Source organism: Tauraco erythrolophus, chromosome 1 (genome assembly GCF_009769465.1).
Source record: "Tauraco erythrolophus isolate bTauEry1 chromosome 1, bTauEry1.pri, whole genome shotgun sequence".
NCBI classification, from domain to species: domain Eukaryota; kingdom Metazoa; phylum Chordata; class Aves; order Musophagiformes; family Musophagidae; genus Tauraco; species Tauraco erythrolophus.
Window position 1 is genome coordinate 60,878,013 of NC_141465.1, and position 23,041 is coordinate 60,901,053.

General features: G+C 40.4%; 1 protein-coding gene across 2 annotated transcripts in view; it reads right to left on the reverse strand.

Annotated features, from left to right (window-relative positions):
• Nucleotides 1-23,041, reverse strand: part of GABRG3 (gamma-aminobutyric acid type A receptor subunit gamma3) — a 343,043-nt gene that overhangs the window by 46,657 nt on the left and 273,345 nt on the right. For both annotated transcript variants that reach the window (XM_086609870.1, XM_086609863.1), the window contains exon 6: nt 6,577-6,714. In XM_086609870.1, coding sequence (XP_086465996.1) covers nt 6,577-6,714 — 138 coding nt within the window. The remainder of the gene's footprint in view (nt 1-6,576; nt 6,715-23,041) is intronic.

Here is a 23,041-nt window from a genome sequence, read left to right on the forward strand (position 1 = left end):
AAGAAGAGTGTGTGTGTGTTTGTGTAGGTAAGATGAGAAAGCAGAAAGGAGTGTGATGAGGGCCGAAATTCTGGTGAAGGGTGGCACCTCAGGCATCATCTGTCTCTGAGTGGTTCTGTCTGCCATCTATACAAATAAACTTATATTCAGCTTTAAGACTCAACACAGGATTTTAACAACACAGGATTTTAGCTGGAATCCTAACTTTTTAGGATTTCCTTCTAAATGAGAGAAACAGATTTTTGAGAGCACAAAAGTTATTTGATGAACCTTGGGAACAAAGGCAAGCACTGTTTGTAGGTTTGCAAGGTCTAAAATTTAGAGCAGAAATTGCAAGAACCCAAGGACAGCTACGAGGATAATTACATCTACCTGATATAAAGAAAGACCCAGCAACCATGAGGATTGGTTGTATCTGGAAGTGTCCAAAGGCCAGGGAAGGTGTGTGGGAACTAGAGAGCAGAGAAATGGAGAATTTTCAAACCAAAATAAATCTCTGGGAGTGTGTTGGTCTTCTGTCAAAGTCAAGGAGCATTGGCTAATGCCTGTTTACACCAGATCCATCCCTTGAGTTGATGGGGACTCCCTCAGTGAAATTTGTCCTCCCTATAAAAACATGTCTTTTCCTTCCTTCTTCTGCCAACAGCTGTTTATGTAGGGCTTTGCATCTTCTTAAAAGACAAGCTTTCTTATTTTTGTTCTACGGCAGTTTTTTACTTGCCATTTACTGAGTCCTCTGTCACAGAGTATGTACTTCAATATGTGTTGTTATTAGCATTGCCACAAAGAGCTATATCTGAATTTGTGACAACAGATACTAACCTTGCTTTGCAGCCCTGTGAGATAGGGCTGAGAGCATCATGTAAGCTGACGCACTTGATGAAACTGCAATTTCAAAATATAAAGCACAATTTAGAAATCGTACGACAGGCATATTTCACTAACCATCACCCATCTATTGTACATGTGCAAAGGTGTACCTCTTTATGGCAGTAGTTATGGTTATTTGCTGGGTTTGGGTATTGATGCTTGCGGGTTATTAAAAATGTATGAAATGGTACTTTCTGCCTGGTTCTGTGTATTTCATTTGTAATGATCAGCTATTAAAGTTTTTAAATAGGGCACTTTTATGGTGTTTTCTATTTCTGATGAATTATCTTGTACTTATTTATGCAAAGGCTCCTTTGGACTGCAAAATCTCTCAGGCTAAAGGCATCTGAGGAAGAACAACACAAATAGGACTTGTATGATGCAAAGATGTTTTCAAGTAAATGAAAATTAGATTTAGTAGCTACAAGGTCTTTGTGTTTATCTAGCAGTGTAAAAAAGTAAGTGGTTTAAAAAGAATGAATAGACTTTCCCTGGGGCAAATGTCAGCAGAAAAGTGTAAGCAACACTACAACACACTCCATGAGCTTTACTAGTGGATTCCTTATTGATTCTTTTTAGGGTTTTTTTTTCTTTTTTTTTTCCTCCCAAGTGTACTTGGAAAGGCTGTGACTCGGAAACCTGGAGTTTACTGCAAACACACACAGAGTGCTTTTAAAGATGATGTTCTCCCTCTTTCTCTCTCCTGTTTTCTTGACCACCCTTCCATTGGCTGATTTGCAGTTTTAAAATTTGAGAATTTTCTCCTTAGATGATGTTCCTCCTTTTTTTTCACAGTTCAGTGTCAGGTGGCTTAGTATTACCTTAACTTTAATTATCTTTGTCAGTCTCATTCAACATCCTAGCATGAGAAGTGCTCTTGCTACAGTATCTGAGTATCTTGCCAGATGGCAACAGGGGAGATCTTCAGCACTTGTGAATTAGTTTGCTATCACCTGACAGCGAGAGCTTACTTAGAGTGTAAGATGAAGGTTCATGACCACAGTACCGGCACAGTGATTTCTGCTGTTTGTTCCATATAATGACCATATGCAGCAGAAATTTATCTGGTTGCGTTTCTATTAGTGTGAAATTCAAAAAAATCCTCAAGAAAAAGCCAAACGCCTCTTTCAGATGGCACTGAAAACTTTCTCAGGCTGCCAGATTATTATAAAAGAGGATAGTCTTCTTGCAAGAATAAAGCACACCACTGTGGCAATGCTTTAAGCCACTGCTGATTGAAGGCAAGAGATGACATCATTTCTCATCTTGAGATTTCAGAAATACGCTCTTTGTGACAGCTGGCTTCCTACTTGTGTACCTCTCAGATTGCCCTAGATTAACATAAAGGTTATTTGGGTGTCTGAAAAATGTTTGGAAAGACTGAAAGAATATCAAATAGCAGAATTCTGCTGAGTACCAAATTTAGTAATTTTGTGGTGAAAATTACTACCAAGAAAGGACTTACGCAAATGCTGGAAGAACAGCAGCATGTTACCATGTGGTCAGTATGATCTCTGTTATAGAAAGAACACTGCTGAAAAGGAGTTAAAAAAGGCATCTCTGAACTAGACACAGGTAGGTAATGCTACACAGCTCGTGTTATAGATGAACACATAATTTAGTGAGAACTAATGGTGTCATTGTTGTGGTTCAGCCCCAGCCGGCAACTAAGCACCACTCAGCTGCTCACTCCCCCCTCCCTTCCAGTGGGATGAAGAGGAGAAAATATAACAAAAGACTAAAGGGTTGAAACAAGGACAGGGAGAGATCATTCACCACTTATGGTCATGGGCAAAACAGATTCGTCTTAGAGACAAATCAATTTAGTTCATTACCAGTCACATCAGAGAGGATAATGAGAAACAAAGCCAGATCTTAAAAATGCCTTCCTCCTACCCCTCCCTTCTTCCCAGCTCTACTTCCTCCCCACCAGTGGCCCAAGGGGATGGGAAATGGGGATTGCAGTCAGTCTATTACGTGTTGTTACTGCTGCTCCTTCCTCTGCTGGTTCTGGACAAGCTTCTCTGACATGAGTCTTTCCTACCAAATGCAATCCTTGCCCATCAGGCTGCTCCAGTGTGGGCTTTTCCCACAGACTTATGGCTTCTCAGAATGCAGCCACCTGCTTCAGTGTGGGGTCCTCCAAAGACTGCAGATGCATTTCAGCTCCATTGCCAGTCTCTAGCAGCGCAGGGGTCCTTTCTCAAGGGAGACAGTTCTCTATGAACTCCTTTATACAGCCATCAGCTTTGGCATGGTGTTCTTCACAGGCTGTGGGTGGATCTCTGCTCCACCATTAATCTCCATGGGCTGCAGGGGGGCCACTGACGTCTCACCATGGGCTGCAGGGGAACCTCAGCTCCAGCACACCTCCTTCCCCTCCATCTTCACTGACTTCAGTGTCTGCAGAGTTGTTTCTCTCACGTCCCCCTCCCCTATCTGCTTCAGCCATGCTGGGCCCCACCTGTGGGACGAGCTCTGCCCAGCAGGTGTCCTGGGAGCGGAGCATTCCAGAGTGCTCCAAGCCTCTCTGCTGCAGCCGCAGAGTTGTGGTGGCCCAGGGCAGACAGCCACCAACATGGGAGGCCAGAGACCAGGCCCCCACCTCCCTCCTCTCTCAGCTGCTGCCTGGTGCAGGTTTCTTTGTCCCTTCTTAAATATGTCATTCACAGAGATGCTGATGGGCTCGGCCCTGGAGAGAGGGTCCCACTTGGAGCCGCGGAAGCTTCTCACAGCTCCTTACAGGGGCCAGTTCTGTAGCCTCTTCCCTGCTACCAAAATCCCACCACATAAACCCAGCATAGTCATAAACCAGCAGAAAGGTGTAAGTCAGACGCAAATAAAGATGTTAGAGTTTTGAATCCATCTGCTGCTAGTGGAGGACTGTTCCCTGCAGTACATTTTCTCATACATTGCCTAGTCTGCTTTTAAATGCCTTGTGTTTTAGTAGTTTCCATAATTTCCCTTGGGAGGAAGAGATGATGTTTAGTACCTCTCTGTCAGGAAGCTAGCTGCCTTTGATATCCTGCCTTTTTCCCTTTCCCTAACTGTGTATCATTACTCTGAATGATTCCCTGTGCAGCACTCTGAACAATGCTGCACTTCTTTTCTGTCCTGAGTCTGCGAAGGGATGATGGCTGGTGGGGTCTTTATGGACTCCCGCAAGGCTCAGAGGGCCCCCATGCAGACCCAGAGGCTGATTGGTGGGAAGTGGTCTCTCTGGGGAGCAGCCCAAAGTCGAGGGAGTTCCTATATCCATAGCGTCCCAGGGGCAGCCTCAGGGTGGTCTCCCTTTCTGGGCATCTTTGGTGCAAATATGCCATGGATCTTCCATGGCAGAACCTGGCATCTCTTGTTTGACCACCTGGAGTCCCCGTTGGATGGCTGTAAAGGAGATAGGATGCCTGTAGGCAGCAGCTGCTGAATCCCTTCATTGGAGATTGTCCATTTGGTAGGAAACAGCAGCTTTGGCATTTCCCTAACTCTCAAACTTTTTGGATAGGGCTGTTTTTCCTCAATAAATGGGCAGGTACCACATCACAGGTGCCTCTTTGTTCTACTCGTTTACATCTACCTAGACACCCACAGCAGGTAGTCACAGAATTACCTTCAATTTTGTCTCTGAGACATATTGCACAGTCCCAGGTGGGGTGTGTCCTGCCTCCCTCCCTTCCTCTCTCCCTCCATTTTGGGAATCCTTGCTCTACAGCATGGAGTATACTCAAGGTTTTCCAGTATCTGTTAGTTTTCCAAAGTCCTGGCCCTGAGTTTGCTCCTAACAGTAAATACTGTTGACATTCAGTAAATCTGGCCTTGAAAGTACCTTAAACTATAGTGTAAAAACAGCCAGAGAGTCTATTCTATGCCAATTCAGGCCCATGTGCAAACTTGGGCTTTTATTTTTCACATCTTTCATGTATTTGTTGACTGAGAGCCCATTCTCAGACATGTGCTGAGATGCACAACTCATTTTTCTGCCTAATAACATCAGAGGACAATCTGACCCATACATTTTATACTGTTTCTTCCAAGTTAGTTTCCACAACCTCCCGGTAGGGTTGTTTTGGGGTTTTTTTAGTATTTGAATAAACTCCAGTTTGTCAACAACTATTTGCCACTGTAATGTCTTTAGGAGAATAGAAATATCATGTGATGACTCCAGTAGGTTCGGTTCAACACTGCTATTGGGTTTTGCACTCATAAACATGAGTGGGCAGAAGCAGCAGTAGCAATAATAGGAAAAACATTGTGTCAGCTCACTCATTTTAGGAACAGGGCATATACTAAAACCAGCATAGGAAATATATTTCTCCTTGCTCCACATTAACCATCTCTTACTTGAGTAAGACCTCTATAAAAATGGTTTTGTACTGTGGAAAGGAAGAGATTAATAGATCTGTTTATCAAGACACTGTCAACATCTTAATATGGCTGATGGTAATTCTTCTTGCATGAGTATTTAGCGGTTCTTGATGTAAACTCAGGATGGTATCACTCCAGATATGCGCAAAGCAGAAAGAGCAAGGCTTTCTCTCCTATTCCTACCATCTCTTCCAATGAGCTCCATGCCTACATACACAGATACTTTAATGATTTGGTATTTTGTACTTTACTGTTATCCACCAACTCCTGGTTCAATTTATGAGAAATCTGCATTCCTGAGAAACTTACAGACTAAGAGGATTTGTATCCATAACAGAACTTTTACATGTTTGCAACATTTTGTTCTGATAAACTACCAGCCCAAAATATTCATTAAAGCTTTAGCGACTCTCCATTACAAAAATTGTTATTCAGTCCTGAGAAAATATTGCTGATGTTAGTGTGTGGACCACGATCCAACAGCAGTAGTTTCATAGATTAATAATTTTTCATTATTCCTATTATTCACTAGTGTCTCCAAAAGAATAACATAGCTCTGGTTACATTTTGGAAAAAAAAAAAAAAAAAGAATTTTTCAAAAATTCACCACCAGTTAAGTAGAAGGTTGCTTCTAGCAGGTTCCTTCTGCATCTGGGAGAAGACTGTCCAAATGGTAATCACAGAGCTTACTGCAGAGTTGTGTATAAAGTTTAGACATTGTTTGAATTTTATGAGAATTTATCCAGTTCAGGTAATGCACTCTATTTACACATCTTTTTTCCCTATGTTACTGTTATTATAAGAAACAGCAAGATTTTTTAAGAAATAAAACAGGCATCATTAGATTTTAGTTACAATCAATTGGTAAGGTCACTAGCAAAGGCATTTATCAACTGAGAAATAAAGAGTAACTTTGAAATATTAAGAAAAATGCTAGACCTGTGGCTGAATGGTTGACTACTATTGAAAGTGTCTAATTTCACTAACTCTACTATTGTACTCAAAATATTTGTCTTTAATTTATGGCGAAAACATATATGTCTATGCAGGAATGGTTTAATAAACTTCGCTGAGGAATGAGAATCATATAGTAACTTCGGGTATATAACAGACATGTCAAATTAGCATTTATTCCTCTGTTTGTGAAATTACTAAAAGAGTAGAGAAGAAGTTATCAAAAATCTAGACAAAGTCAATAGTTTTGAAGCCTGCACTTCAGAGGTTTTAATATCAACATTGGTACACATTGAAATCAAATTGTACTTGAATGAAAACACACTTGAAACAAATATTTTGAAGTAATTTGTTTTCCAAAACAAGCACTACCGTTTGTATGTTTCTTACCTGCAGAGGTTTTCACAATTTCTGAAGTATTTCTGAGACCCATAAAGTCAAACTGATAGAGTCTCCAAGATTTCTGGTCAGCAGCCTCCACTGAGTTTTTCCTCCATCGGTAAATCATTTCCTCTTTAGGATAACCATCTAAAAATTAAAAATAAAGTAAAATAAAATATATATTTTGCATTTCATAAAAAAAAAAAGATACTGCAAAATGGTAACTGTTCACTGATTTAGAGCTATTTGGGAATACCTAATTTTCTGATCTGATGCTTTCTCAGTGCGTTTGGTGATATAATTCAGCTAAAGAGTTTTATGGCACACAAAACAAGTCATAATACTGGCAAAATTGTGATTTTCCACAATCATTGTTCTTTTCCAATGGAGAAATATTCCGATTGGTTCTATGAGAAGCAGATCTCTTCAGAGATTCAGTTGATTGTACTAATTTGAGGTCCCTACACAGAAGTATACTGCTTTACATGTGCTCTGAAGAAGCTCTGCAAACCAATAGAATGTAAAAAATATGGGGGATGTGAGTGTAATATGTAAATGATGGAAAAGGACAGCTTGTTTTAAAAGTGGCAATAGTTCTAAGATGATGTGTGCTACTGTACTTCTGAAATGAGCTCAATACAGTGCAAAAAAAGTAAAATTTTAATTAGTATGGGATTTTTAAAGTGATTATGCCATCATATTAATTCTAAAGGCTGTGGTATTTATTTAGACATCATCTGATCTCTCTAGCTGAAATAACTTCTGAAATTCTTCTTTATCAATTTAGCACTCAGTAGTCATAATTAATCCTCATGCCAATATTTAATTTTCTTTTTTCTTAGAGAATGACAGTTTCCAATAGAAGTTCAACAACAAATCTTCATCCAGCCCAAACTGTAATAATAGAGTATCCAGAAAACAACAGCACACCATGCTAGTTAAAACTAGATTGTTCTCTAATGTATAATACAACAAATTCTTATTCATCTAACAATTAATATAGTAGATGTAGATTACAAGGCAAATTAAAAGCCTAACAATGACAATAGCCTGTTAATATAACTGTCTCATCAGTAATTTTTTTTTCATGTTGGATACTGATAAAATTTTGTGTTTGTGTGGCAAAAAAACTTCTCTAATCATGGTGCTTTTTTCTTGATGTTTTCCTCCTCTGAGTGTCCTCATCTTGTTTAAGGTTCCACCCTGCTGGGGCACTGCTGTAAGGTGTACATGGCCTCATTTATCCCTCTCACTAACGCAGCATGAGAAGTACCCACAAATCCCTTGGTTCTAATCTGTAGAAAATGACTATGCATTAATTCAAAATGCCACGTTCATATGTTTCCCATCAATGCAAATAAAGAAATAACCTATGAAGGACCTGACTGAGCAACAAACACAAGTCCTGCCATTCTCCATGAGAACTCTTGCTGCCAAGCAGATTTCACTGCCAATTCTGCTGTGCTGGTCTGCGAGACTGATCGTAAGGATAATTTTTTTTGGCTGGTAAATTATGTCAAAGAATGCAGAGGTACAGTGAAAGAAGTCAAGCTTTGCAGGGCCTCTGAGCCTCAACTCTGCCTCCTCTGAAATCTTCCTGAGCCTGGCTCCAATTTGACTGAGCCCTCTGATCACATTTCTTACCAAATAATGTCTCCCTCTAATGGACAGCCCTACATTTCACCTCAGGAGCCTTCTGAAATTAATTTCTTCTGTGGAGACTTTGATATCTTTTCTCCACTGTTCAGGAGGGAAGAAGCATCAGGTGGCCTCCTGGCCATGCTGTGGCTGCTGTGCCCTCACTCCTTCCCCACAAAGCAGTATTAGGAACACACTGGGGGATGACATGACATCTGGATCCTAATCCTACCTCCTGATTTGCCTCCTGATGTGGAAGAAAGGAAACCCTTGCCTTGTAGCATCAACTCCCACTGTAGAACTTGTGACCCAAAGTGCTAATTTGCAGATTTTGTGGCAGGAAGTAGATGGGACCCCTTTTCTCAGGTAAATTTCACCACAGTCATTGCAAGTAAAAGTGTTTCAAATATTCTGGAAGTAACAAAGATTTTATTATTTTTAATACACTATTTTAATTTGATCCAAAATGATCTTTTTACATTTTTTTTCAAATTTGACTGAAAAAGTTGTGTCAATTAGTCTTTATTTCAGTTTCTTCCTGACTTTTTTTTCACCCCATGCCCGCTGCACCAGAAATCCTATACAGTCAGTAAGCTTGAAATCTTGCTATCCTATTATTCGAGGGATAGCTGTTAATCCTAGCATGAGCAGCATGTAATCAGGGACAAGTTCATGAGACTCTCATCCTTCAAGGTTTTTCCTATATTTTTGACTAAGAAGAGACGGATTCATTTACTGAATAACTGCTTTCGATCGTCATTAAATAGTAAGCAACTGACTTCAGGAGACCATTATGCCCTTTGGATAGTAGTCCTCTTAATCCACAATCACTGACACCTGCTCTTGCAATGGTTGGTTGGATTACTTACATCAAAGGAGATGATAAGTGTTAGTGATGTAATGGGAGTTGTTTCAACCTGTTAAATAACTGTTATTATGCTCTGCTTCAGTGCCAGGTGACTTACTTTTCAATTCATCTAAAAGATATAATATGTCTTATGGAATAATGACACATCTACGTGGACAGTATTTCACTCCTAGGATTCATTTAACTTACAGAATAGACTCTTCATGATGGTTCTTTCAGTGATATCCAATATTTCTTACATACAGCCTAATTGCTTGTAACCCTCTAAATGCTTTGGTTTAGAAAATATAAGAACTGGAGAATTCAGTACTTCCACAAGAAAATGCAACCTTTGCTTTTCAGCCCACAACATAATTAAGAATGTATTGCCTATAGAAATGTCTGTTTTCTTTCACTCCCCTAGCACGACAAATGGCAGTAAATTACATTAAATTCTTGACCTTGTGGCTTCAAGCCATCCGCGTTGAACAAATTGCTGTCAAGTGTATTTACCCTGTCAGGTTGCTTTAGGTTGCGTAAGAATATCCATACTGCAGTAAGGCAAGGCTCCAGGACGTCCCGGAGGCTTTCCAGCGGGTGCCAGTAAGACAGCAAGGGGAATGGCGTGGGAAGAAGACAACTGACAACCAAGTTTGTGTTCTGTGTTACAGCCACCCAAGTTCTGGCAACCTGCAACTCAGGAGCTCTCAACCAAAGTCTGTGTCAACATCTTTGTTTTCCCTCCCATAATTCATTTGATTACCTTAAAATTCTCCTAATTTTTGGCTTGATGGTTATTTTGTAGGCTGTGCTGTAGCTATTCACGTCTTATGCAGGTTTTAGATTTATGTACTACGATGTCAAAGACTGCTAGAGACCATTTGGCCTTTTGTAAGACTGAAACTATGTGCCATTATAAAATCAAGTCAAGAACAAATTTTGTTGAATTTGTTTCTTTAAGAGCCTAGCAGAAAGCATCCATGTAATACTTCTTGTTTACACACTTAATGGCTTTCCAGTTAACACAAATGATTGGTACCTTTGTTGCTTTACTCATAAGTTTAAATATACACATTTTCAAAGCGTACCACTGACTTTAACTCCAATAATGCAAATGTGGATAAATAATAAATGCACTCTTTGCTGTTTTAGCAGTGAGCCTATTATAATAGAAAACCAAATTGTCATGACAACCTGTGAGATTCTGTGGATTTTCTTTGCTTTCCTTTTTGTTACTGGAATTATTGAACTCATGTTACCACATCTTCTCATATCACCACCATATAATTTATAACTGACAGGGTAAATATACCTAAACTTCGTTCTTCGTCTTCATACTGCTTCGCTTTCTATGGAGACTGATTTGTTCAGAAGCCTCCACCAAATTGCTGGAAAAATGGTCAAGGCCAGAAACATCTCCAGGCTGGATAAGAGCATATGAAATCACAAGACAGCCACGAGAATTGGCGTCAAGTGCCTATGAAGCACGTCTGCTACAGGAGTCAGCAACTTCCACATATATCCATGCCTGTTAGTGCATACTGACTCTAACCTTAATTTCCCCAATGCTGTTGTTGGTCTGGGCATCTTAGGTCAATGCTTGATTCTTTGTTTCACCTGCTTTTCTGGTCTGTATTAAGAAGTGAGTAGAGATGGAATGAAGATGAAAGGATAGGTCATGGATATATGTGGAAGTTGCTGACTCCTATAGCAGACATGCTTCAGAGGCACTTAATGCCAATTCTCGTGGCTATCTTGTGATTTCATATACATCTTATCCAGCAATTTGGTGGAGGCTTCTGAACTGGCGGATGAAGTTGTTGAGCTACTATCCATCATATTTGAGAACTCATCGCAGTCTGGTGAAGTTCCCACTGACTGGAAAAGGGAAAACGGAGCCCCCATCTTTAAAAAGGGAAAAAAAGGAGAACCAAGGGAACTACAGGACAGTCAGTCTCACCTCTGTGCTCAACAAGATCATGGTGCAGATCCTCCTGGAAACTATGCTAAGGCACATGGAAAATAAGAGGGTGATTGGTGACAGCCAACATGACTTCACTAAGGGCCAATCCTGCCTGACTAATTTGGTGGCCTTCTATGATGAGGTTACAGCATTGATGGATAAAGGAAGAGCAACTGACATCATCTACGTGGACTTGTCCAAAGCATTTGACACTGTCCTGCACGACAACCTTGTCTCTAAACTGGAGAGACATGGATTTGACAGATGGACCACTCGGTGGATAAGGAATTGGCTGGATGGTCACACTCAAACAGGTGCTGTCAACAGTTCAATGTCCACGTGGAGGCCAGTGACAAGTGGTGTTCCTCAGGGGTCAGTACTGGGACCAGTGCTATTTAACATCTTTTTGGTGACATGGAGAATGGGATTGAGTGCACCCTCAGCAAGTTTGCTGATGACACCAAGCTGTGTGGTGGTGTGGACACTCTGGAGGGAAGGGATGCCATCCAGAGGGAACTTGACAGGCTGGAGAGGTGGGCCTGTGAGAATCTCATGAAGTTCAACAAGGTCAAGTGCAAGGTCCTGCACGTGGGTTGGGGCAATCCCATGCACAAGTACAGGCTGGGCGGAGAATGGATTGAGAGCAGCCCTGAGGAAAAGGACTTGGGAGTGCTGGTGGATGAGAAGCTCAACATGAGCCAGCAACGTGTGCTTGCAGCCCAGAAAGCCAATTGTACCCTGGGCTGCATCCAAAGAAGTGTGGTCAGCAGGTCGAGGAAGGTGATTCTGCCCCTCTACTCTGCTCTCATGAGACCCCACCTAGAATACTGCGTTCAGCTCTGGAGTCCCCAACACAAGAAGGACATGGAGCTGCTGGAGTGAGTCCAGAGGAGGGCCACGAAGATGATCCGAGGGCTGGAGCACCTCTGCTATGAAGACAGGCTGAGAGAGTTGGGGCTGTTCAGCCTGGAGAAGAGAAGGCTCTGGGGTGATCTTATCGAAGCCTTCTAGCACTTAAAGATGGCCCACAGGCAAGCTGGAGAGGGACTTTTTACAAGGGCATGTAGTGATAAGACAAGGGACAATGGCTTTAAACTGAAAGAGGGGAGATTTAGATTAGATATAAGGAAGAAATTCTTTACATTGAGGGTGGTGAGGCACTGGGACAGGTTGCCCAGAGAAGCTGTGGCTGCCCCATCCCTCGAAGTGTTCAAGACCAGGTTGGATGAGGCTTTGAGAAACCTGGTGTAGTGGAGGGTGTCCCTGCCCATGGCAGGAGGGTTGGAAGTAGATGACTTTTGAGGTCTCTTCCAACACAAACCATTCTATGATTCTATGATTCTATGAAAATAAAAATTAAAGCATATCGAACCATCACGGTAGACTGAAGCAGAAGTAGGTAAAGAGAATAGAGATACTTAATTGTTTAGTGAAGACTTAAGGAAAACCATAGTCATACTTGTAGTTGAATGCATATTGCATTCTTTCTGTCCGCAAATGAAGGTGACTAGCTTTTTACTCACTCACTGATTTAAAATCCAAACCAAACCAAATCAAACCAAACCCAAAACCAAAACGATCAGGTATTTTAAAAGGCAGCCATAATAAAAAAGATAAATGGGAATGCTGTAAAGATGCCTTTAAAACCTGAAGTGATTTATTTCCGCAGTTGTAGATAAATGCACTTAGGTGATAACTACAGCAATTACAAATGTTAATCTTGGCCCCCTCTGCTTGCATAGGCAATTGACACATCATTAACAGTACATTAGCTCATGAAAAAAAAATTTAGGAATGTAACCATGACTGCAGAATAATGGATCCAATACTGCCCTGAATTTAAAGGATGCTTTTCTTGTTGAAGAGAACAAAGTTTTTCCACCTAAAAATGTTCTTTAACATGATTGTGATATCACTTTGGCTAAGAACTAGAGGATCCAGTCATCTACATCAAGAGTAATGCTTAATTATCCCTTTATCTGGAACAGATCCTGGTTTTTAAGAGAAGTGCTAGAACTCTGATAAGATTTACTGAAACATCATATTGTATCTTCGCTTTTGGGAGAAACTTGTGGCATCAATGCATGTTTTGGGTCTTCAAAATAGAAAGGAGGAAAAGAGTAGTGTTGTTGTCAGAGAATAAAGTCTTAAAAGAAGGATTTTCTGTTGAACAGCTTTGTAGGAGGTAAACAGTTTCCTCGTTTTTTTCTACTCATAGACAAATTGTAATCTTGGCTCAGAGAAACAAGAGAAGAGAATAAAAAGGTGAAAATGAAGAGGGAAAGAAGGAAGGCAGAAAAGAATGAACAGGACTGGACTGAAATGAGAAAGAAGTTTTCCCTTGAAGATGTTTTGAGATGTGACTTTTCCATGTGCTCACTTTCTGAAAAAAAAAAAACCAAACACAATAGTTTTCTTTTAAAACCTACCATACTTTTTATACAGGGGTGCTATGATTTTATCACAAACAGCCCTAGTAGCAAAAAATCCCTGTTCCAAGTATCATATTCTAAAAGTTAGGTGAATAGCTTGAAATTCCATTAAGAAATTAAGGCAATTCTGTTGCATCATCATACCTTTGTACTCTGTCTTTATACTCATCAAACAACTTCCTTTTTGATTCATTTGTAGCTAGTACCAAGAGCGATTGTTTTCTTAAAATGGTTAATCATATATTGCCTCTATAATTACACTTGCAAATGCCATCACCTTTTCTGGAAAACAAACAAACAAACACAAAAATCCACAAAAAACCAATCCTAGTCTGATATTACAGCCTGTCTTAATGTTTTGCTGTGCATTTTTTTATATATTTATTTTTACTGCTTGCTTACAGTTTTATTCGGAAGGCAATTTTCAGAAGCCTCTTATGCAGCAATTGCTTTTGCCTATGTGCTTGCATTGCTCTGGCCAGCAGATTATCTCAGAAATTATTCTTCTGGTAATTAGAACACCTGATAAATGTTCAGATTCATCCAATTTAGCTATATTGCATCCCCATTCCTAGCGTCATTAATGGACTCATCTCATTCCTAGCTTACTGGACATAAATTGAATCTTCTCTAAGGAGAGAGTTCTTGCACAGGTCGGTGTACTGAGGACACATATGGAAACTTTGCCTAGCCATATGCAGTCTTGTTCATGCTTTTCATGGAATAGATACTTCACCCCAACCTCCTGCTCTGTTGTGTATGGAACAATGTGAAGATTTTCCCTTCAGTTTTCTGCAATATCAATGCTTTGCAGAGAAAAATGAAAGTCCTGAAATCAGTTTTCCTGGCTCAAGTTTTCTCCAGATCTGAATGATTCTGGAATATGTACTCATTCTATTTTCCACATATTTAGAAGTTTTCTGCTTACAAACAAAGGTGCCAGTAAGAGAGAGAATTTGATTTTGTAGCTCCCTGTACTGATTTTTCGCTTGATACTTCACATTTGTGTGTCGTTACAGACAAAGAATAGTTTGAGACTTTATTCATAGTGTGGTTTAGATAATTTTTGATAATGCAGACCAAGTCTCATGTTTCTATTGATTGTGAGACTGCAGATGGCGATTCTTGGTAAGAGGAAAGCTTCAGAAACATATGGCAAAGAGATGGTCTTTCAGAGTCTGCTGGGATCCTGTGCTGCTGCTTTGCCCTGCCCCAGGTATTTTATACCACAACCAGCTATGCACAGAGATGAGAGGCTTCACTTGGGAGTTTGATGTTCTCAGGAGGATTTGGGGTGAGATTTGACCAGCTGGGAGTCTACTTTTTTCTTCCTTCTTTTACCTGGGCTTCACATGGCCTAGAACAACTGAATGATGCTGAGAATTCAAGAGATATGTATTACTGCCAAGAGATCAGCATCATTATTGTATTGCTAAATATGTACGTTGAATTCTGTAATAGAAAACAAACTGCAAAATAAATATTTTAGCAGCTAAAATTTTGTGTTTGGCTGACTGCATGAACTCAAACGAGGAGAGAAAAATCACTGGTCTTTACAGTTTGTAATTGACTATCAAAGAATATTATGCTGTATGCAAGATTTTCTCATGTTTATTTAAAAAATAATTTTGTGCTGGATGGGCTGAGAGCAAATTTTGAGGTGCTTCCCAGGATTTTTGCTGAGATGTGCAAAGTCTGAGTGGCTACATACTCAAGCACTGCCTCAGACAGATGAAGGTGATGGCCACCACTCACAATTTTCTGTGTACAAGTTGACTCTAAATTCAACTTCATGAAAATGAGAAAGCCAACATAGTAACAATAAGGTAGATTAAAAATATTTGGATAAACCAGAGCAAGTCAAGGTCCTGGCATCAATATTTAAAACTAAACCTAGTTGGTTTTACTTTGGATAGATTAGAAAACGGACAAATTATAAAACAAAGCTATAAAATAGCCAAAGCAGAACACAGGTGAAATATCTGTAAATCTGCAATTCATCAGTCTGCTGACATCCTCTATAGCCAGGATGCAGCCTTCCTCTTCCATGCATTTAAACTGCACTTATATTGAAGACACTTAGTGACATAGCCTTTCTAAAGCAAGTTCTGAAATTCCTTATGACTAGGAAGGATGGCAATGCCACTGAAAGATGCTGGCCAACTGAGTTCAAACACTGAATAATAACGTTCTCTAGAGGACTTTAAAAATGTCCTTTTTTTTATTCTATTGATTATGTAAGGCACTTCAAATTTAGGGGCAGAATAGCTGTGTAAATTAAATGGAGTAAGTTCCATCAAAGATCTTTTAACACGAACATATGTGAATTGAACTAAAATTAGTCCATTAATGCTCTGTATCAACTCCAACTGTACTAGATATTACAAGATAACAGAGTCTTTTGTTTACCCATTTAATGCCAATCATTAAGTGTATCATCCATATAGGACTATAAGATTTCCTTAAGACTATCCTGATGAGAAAGATAACATTATTTACTTCATCCATTGTTTTGTTAGGTTAAGTGCTGAGAAAATGTGTTTTGGCTCATCTGAAAACATATAATGAACAAGCAAAGATTCTGATGGAGACTCAGAGCTCTAGCAAAGTAAACAACATGGCCATAAATAGCCCATGAAATGAAAGAAAATACACCAGCAAAAATTTTTAGTCCATGCAAGTGGAGAGGAATGGAGAAAATATAATTTACTTACAGGTTTATTCTTTTCATTGACGAGTAATCTCTCTAAGCTTTTTATTTCAACACTTTGATATGAAGATTTCTTTAACATTGAGAATCCATTTTGTTTTTCTCACATGGACATGACAGTATTTAAAGATTATGCTTAATCGTTCTATTCCAACTGCTACTAAATAATTAGTATGCATATGTTAAGTATAAGTGCAACTAAAAGAGGGATACCCGTTAGCAGTAAAATAATACAATATTATGATTAGAAGTATACTATTGTCAACATGTAAATATAAGTAAATAAGCTATTTGTTGCACAAAGTATATGAAAAAGAACTGGTGAGGAATAGCCTGGATTTCTAAAGACAGGCAAGAAGACTTTGTATTCTCATACAAAATAACAATAGCAATTGAGTAAGTATAGATAAAAAATACATTCATGACTTGAACGTTGCAATGAAATAATAATAGCATCCACAGAAGTATTAACATCCATCTATTTATCAGTGCCTGACTTTTTAGGCTGGAAATACACTACAAGCTATCCACATTGTCCCATGCATAGAAATTTTCTTTCCAATTTCAATTACAAAAGTCATTGTAGTTATATACTCAGCTTACATAGTCCATAGAGTTTGTGACTAGCCTGAGCAGTACATTTTCAGACCCATGGAAATGAAAGTTTAGGTATCAACAATGCTTTTTCTGAATTGCCATGAAACCCATTTCAGGCTTCACAGGAGCTACACCAGCAAAGCCTGTGAGTTTACAGAAGCCGTCAGAAATGTACTATGCTCAGTCAACATAGCAGTAATGGAAGAAGGTTATGAATTAAAGATTTCCATACAAGATTATTATGACTTTTTAATAGGTATTCTCAGAATGCATCACAAATGGAGAACAAAAAATAAAACACCAGAACATTCAAAACTGAAAACATAGCATCTTTTCTGAGTACTGCCATTTCATAGAATGAAACAATTTGCAGCATAAACTCAAAACTAAACAGAAAATTTCATTAGATCTGAGATTAAGCAGGGTTAGCTTTTAAAAGATTTGTGAAATAGTGTTGCTGCTGTTGAAATAAAAAAGGCCATATAAACATTTTTTTATTGAAAGGCTCATTTCTCCGTTTTGCATCACAGTGTAACTTAACATGTGAACTGATATTGGAAAATCAAAATTAGTTATTTACGACTAGGTTCTTCTAATCAGCTTTTTTCAGTCTATCAGCTATTTACAAAGAAACAAGTAGTATCTGCATATTTATGAAGTTATTATCATTCCATATGTAGATTTCTTGTCATTTATCCACATATAGTCATTTGCACGCACACTAAAATTAACAAAAAAAAAAAGTTTTTGTAACTCTGTAAAGTGACAAAGACATTTCTCTTCTTTGTAATCTTTTGCTAGTTTTCAATTTTAGCTCCCTAGGACTTGTCTGCACCTTATTGGCATAGCATGCAATACTAGGCAAGCAAAGATAAATGTTAACATACTTTTTTGTGTCTCATGCTTACAAAAAGTTCCTGAAAAGGTCATGGCTAAGATGTAATCTCCCTGTTCTTAATAACAGCTCATCAGAAATTATCTGATGAAATTTCAGATGAACAGGATACTTTGTTGTCCTGACATATTTATAGTCACACTCAATTAAATTAATGAGAGCACTGCACTGTTTTCATTTAAACATCAGCAAGAGTGCTATGATGAATTGGTAAATACATTAATTTTACATTCACTGAATTCGGCCTTCCTCTTCTCTGGAAGCATTTATTAATGCCTTGATTTGTCATTTACTTTCCAAGCATCTCAGGGCTGTCACTTCCCCAGCTAATGCCTTTTTCCCCCCCCAAAGTCTAGTATTTGTATCTCACTTGCTCTCAGGATACTTCTGAGGGAAATTAGATGATGTTCCTGTGTAATACAGCAGTCTAAGTATTCTTCATGTCCTTTTCTCACCTTTTGAATTACATGTATTTATCACAGCTGCCTTTCTGTGATGTATCTATGTATCTCAATGCCTTAATCTCTTGTCCAGGTATGTCATTTCAAGCACATGAAAGTGTTATTTTGGTTAGCTTTGCTTTAGCTGAACTAAAACATTCTTTCTAAAGCTTCTGAGGAGCCATGTTCTTTCATTGTTCTTCCCAGATACCCACAGTGACTGTAAATCTCAGTATCTTACAATACACAATAGGGTAAATTCTGAGTCTCCTGGTAGTTTCTTTCACAATTTCTGGTCTCAGACACCAATCATGATCTAATCCCTTTCAGTCAATCAGTTATTGCTCTAAAATTGAAGAGCTGTGGTGGAGGTAAGGTTAAAGAAGCCAATTTGCTAATATTTTTGTCTGACAAAACAAAGCTTTGCCTGTAGTTAACTGAGAAGTATTAAGATCAAGTTCTTCAGTAACTTCTCACAGAACAAGGTATTATCCAAAATAAGGTGATATACCAACTGTATGTAGTTTTTTTCTGCTTCATTTTCTACTAAAGCTTTAAAGTGGCAGTATTGTGCATCAGCACACAACACAGCTGCCTCCAATAGCTCTGAATCCTTCAGAGGCTACAGGTCCCCCAAGTCCTTCCAAGTCATCAGGCAGCTGCCACCACTCAAAAAACCCCAGAAAACCCCAAATATTGTGGCTACAAGGGTGCTCCATGCTGAAGTCCCGTCCCAGACAAAGGTACTTCCTGGCCATTGGCTGATTCACAGTAAAATTGCCCTTCCTGCAGCAATTAAAATGGCAACAAAGCCAGTTTCACAAAACAGTTGCCAGGTTCTGTCGAAATCATTCAATCTTGGAAAAATGTGCGCCCATGTGTCTGAAAGAAAATATTATCTGTATATCCAGCTCATGAGAATCTTTTTTAAATTTCTTTTGTGTGTGTGTGTGTTTATGTTCAGAATAAAAAATCATTATAAACCAGTGAGATTCTTTGTGCCTGACCCTATCTGTGAAAATTGCTTTTCCGGAATTTTTAGGACAGGTCAAATTTCAGCTTCTTTCCATGTTTCTCATTATTCTGCACTCTTGTTACTCCTCATATCCCAGCACCAGTCTGAACACTGTTCTTCTGAAAAGTGCAAGGCTGCTGTTTCACAGCTATTCTGGGCCCTGTATAAATCATACTGACAGCTATTTAAAAAAAAACACAAACAAAACATCCCCAGTCAGAAAATCAAAACCTCAGCGGCTTTTGCTTCATGTGTTTCTGGGCCAAGTTAAAGTAATTAAATCTTTTTTAGCTTGGTTTGCTTAGGAAATGAGGCTTATGTAATTTTATTTGTTCTTTGTTTATGTGTGTGTTATCTGTCCTTACTGCAATGACTTTTGCACCCATTCACCCATTTCACTGACAGAAGAAGGTATGCCTCAAAGATGGTATATTCTGTAAAAAGAAGCTCCCAAACAAGGGAGACATTTCTTAATAATATCCCCCAAGGAGGAAAAGGCTGTGATCCTATTAAGGATCAGAGAAAGGCCACTTATCTTCAAGTAATACGTCCTTGGGATATTTACCTTCATTAGTTTCACTGCCCCTGCAACCAAAAATGCTGCCAGTATCAGGCACACTGCACTATTCCAGTGGGCTGAGAGGACCGATCCCACAAAAAAGGGGAGGCAAACAGAGGACCTGCTCTTAAAAATAGATATGTGAGCTCACCCCGTCCTAAGGCCACATACATTGCAGAGCTCAAAGTCTAAACTTCAAGTCTCAACAGGTTTCCTGACATTGACTGTAGTATATCACTTTCTTTTATTGCCTTCATCACACATTACTCCAGCAGCACTACTTATTTTAGCATCCCTCCCAAAAGATCTTTCCCTACTACCACCCAGTGATTTGGCAGATGTCATATTTAATTGGGCCTTAGATCCCTCAAATAGCTTTGCCCAAGGACACCAATAAGTAGGGGATTTCATCCTTCATCCTACCAGCAGGTGAAAATCTGTCATCATGGAGGCTTCCTGGACACTGCTTTCTGCCTCTCAGCAAGCATAAGTTTTTCAACTGCAATGGCTGACTTTGCCATGACATGCTGTTGTTTCATGCCACTTACATTCACTGGAAGATGCAGCAGTGTATCTAGTTGTACAAAATTCCCTCTCCTAACTGCCCACAGTTTCCTGCTTCCTTTGAAAGAGGTTACTGAAGTCCAGGGCTGCTTGCTCAGGGCCCCAGACCTTTCACTGAAAAGTCCCCACACCTTGCACAGAAATTATATCATCTGTAAGGAAACCATCTGTTTGTATGTAACAAACCCTGCTCCTTTCTGCAAAAAGTCTCCCATATCTGCTATCTTGGCAGCCTAAATAAACACAGGCACAGAATGATAACTGTCCTGGCTTTTCAGCTGGTTTGGCAAAAGGAACTTTCAAAGGAAGGACACAATAGTAACCGTAGTGCTATCATACAGCGAAGTAAACAATGCAGGAGCCCTCCCAGCATTGGAGGAAGTAACCCTGCTCTCACCAGTAATATTGAAAAAGATTCAGTGGACTTCCATGAATGAGGTTGTATGTTAGGTAAGGAGTGAAAACGGGGCTGAAGTCCACGCTCCCAACCAGCAGCACACTTAGGCAAATTTGACTGGCATGTGAAACCAGTTGCTCCACCTTAGAAAACATGGAGCTTTTCCACAGGATGCTAGGATGAAAGAGTGTTGCTTCCTGAAAGCACCACCTCCACCTTACATTTCTTTTTTTTTTTTTTTTTTAATCAGTAGGTATATATAACTTATTTGATTCACCCTCCAGTTCACCACCCCCACACCAGGGTGCAAAGAATCAGAGAAATGACATACTGAGGAATTAAATGAGAGAGAAAAATTGCCTCTGCCTTCTGCTGTGCAGTGGTAGAGAGAAGATGGGATGCTCACTATGCTTCATCGACCTTGGTGAGAACATTAGAGTGGTGCCTGGTATTTTAAGTGTTTATTGGCACCTTTATAAAACTTCAGTATCCTCCTCTCTCCCTGATCGCTCTATATACACTGCCATTTGCTCAGCAGTGCGTCCTATTGTGATACTTAACTATTTTGAGCCTCTAAGCCATTGTATTATTAAAAGTATATATTTCTCATGTTTCCAGAGATGCTAATTAGCCTGCCAGAGATGCTAATTAGCTGCAGTGCTCCTCCCTTCAGAACAGGAAGGCACATGTGAGAGGACACTGCAAATGTCCTCCCTCTATGTGAAAAGACAGTCATAGCTTTTTTTCCTGGTGGCACAGATGCTTCTGGTGCTTGGAGACCCCTTAATCTGCTTCTCTTTAGAAAAATGTCATCCAGTCTCTGGGGAATTACTTTGGGCCTATATTTCTCTCTACTTTTGATGAGATTAAGATATTAGAGGAAGTTATTTATGGGAGGTTACAATGGGTACAGATGCTTTCAAGAGATCACTTCACAAGGCACGTTTCTTTTATAATCACACAGAATTCAAGAGAATTTTAAGAATAAAAATTCACTTTTTCAGGCTCAGCATCTTATAATGAGCTGGCACGTGCTGCTCCTCTGTGTTGTTGTCGTGGTTTTAGGCTGATCCAGCAACTAAAACTCACACAGTCTCTCCTTCTCCAGTAAAGTAGAGAGGAGAGAAAAAAAAACAAAGGGACTGAGGGTTGAGACAAGAACAGAGGGAGCACCCAACAACCATGGTCCTGGGCAAAACAGGCAGAGCTTTTCTCAAAGCAAAACAGTTTATTAATGATTACTTAGAAGGACAAAGGGAAACAAAAACTGATTACTTGAGAGGACAGAAAGAAACAAAACCAGATCTTAAAACCGACAACTTCCCCCCCCCCCCTTTCCTTCCCCCCCAGCAGCACAGGGGGCAGGGACTGAGGGAGTGCAGGTCAGTTCATTCCGTGCTGTTACTGCTGCCTCTTTCTTAAAGGAGAAGGAGTCCTTACACCCTTTTCCCCTGCTCCAATGGATCCCCTACCCACGAGGAAAAATCCACAAACTTCTCCAGCGTGAGTCCAGCCCACTGGAAACAATCCTCCCCACAGATTGCTCCGGTGTGGGCTTTACCACAGTCTCGGGTACTTAGGGAGCTGTAGCCACTCGCTCCGGCGTGGGTCGTCACTCAGACTTCAGATGCCTCTCTGCCTTGCCGTGCACCCCAACACTACCATCCTCAGGCTCAGGCATCTTCTCCCCATGGGCTGCGAGTGGGTCTCTGCTCCACCGAGGCCGTCCTGGTTGCAGGGGGGCCGCCTGCTATCTCACCATCAGCCGCAGGGGAAAGTCGGCTCCGGCACACCTCCTCCCGCTCCATCCTCACTGACCTGCTGTCGATGCAGCTGTTTCTCTCAGATCTCAGTCCTCTCCAGGTGAACTCAGCCCAGTGGGCACCCCGGGAGTGGGGTGCCCCCGAGTTCCCCAGCTGGCTCCGCCGCCACCATTCTCCGTGGGTGGCGCCGGCCCGACGCAGGCAGCTGCCCGGCCGGGAGCCAGGGAGCGGGGGCAGTGCCCTCCTCCCTTCTCTGCTCGATCCTGGGCGAAGCACCTTTTCCGGTTCCCTTGTCCTGACTTAAATAGGGCAAATCGCAGAGGCGCCCTATTGGCTCAACCCCGAGGGGGATGGCAGTCTGATCTGGTGGCCAGAACTAAGCCTAACCTGGTTCCAAAACCGGGGAGGTCGCAGGGAGCAAAATCCCTCTCCTGCCACCAGAACCACCCCCCCCCTCCACATCAAACCATGACAGTTGTAAAGAAGCCAACAATGTCCTTCAAAACTGACTACGTTTTGAAACTGAGTTATGACACATGGAGAGGTAGATGTTGATGTTGCTGCATAAGCTGCCTAGCAGATTGCTTCAGCTAGGTGCTATGTGTAAGTGTAATATGAAGTACATTTTAACTGCAAACGGGACCTCAAAGTCTA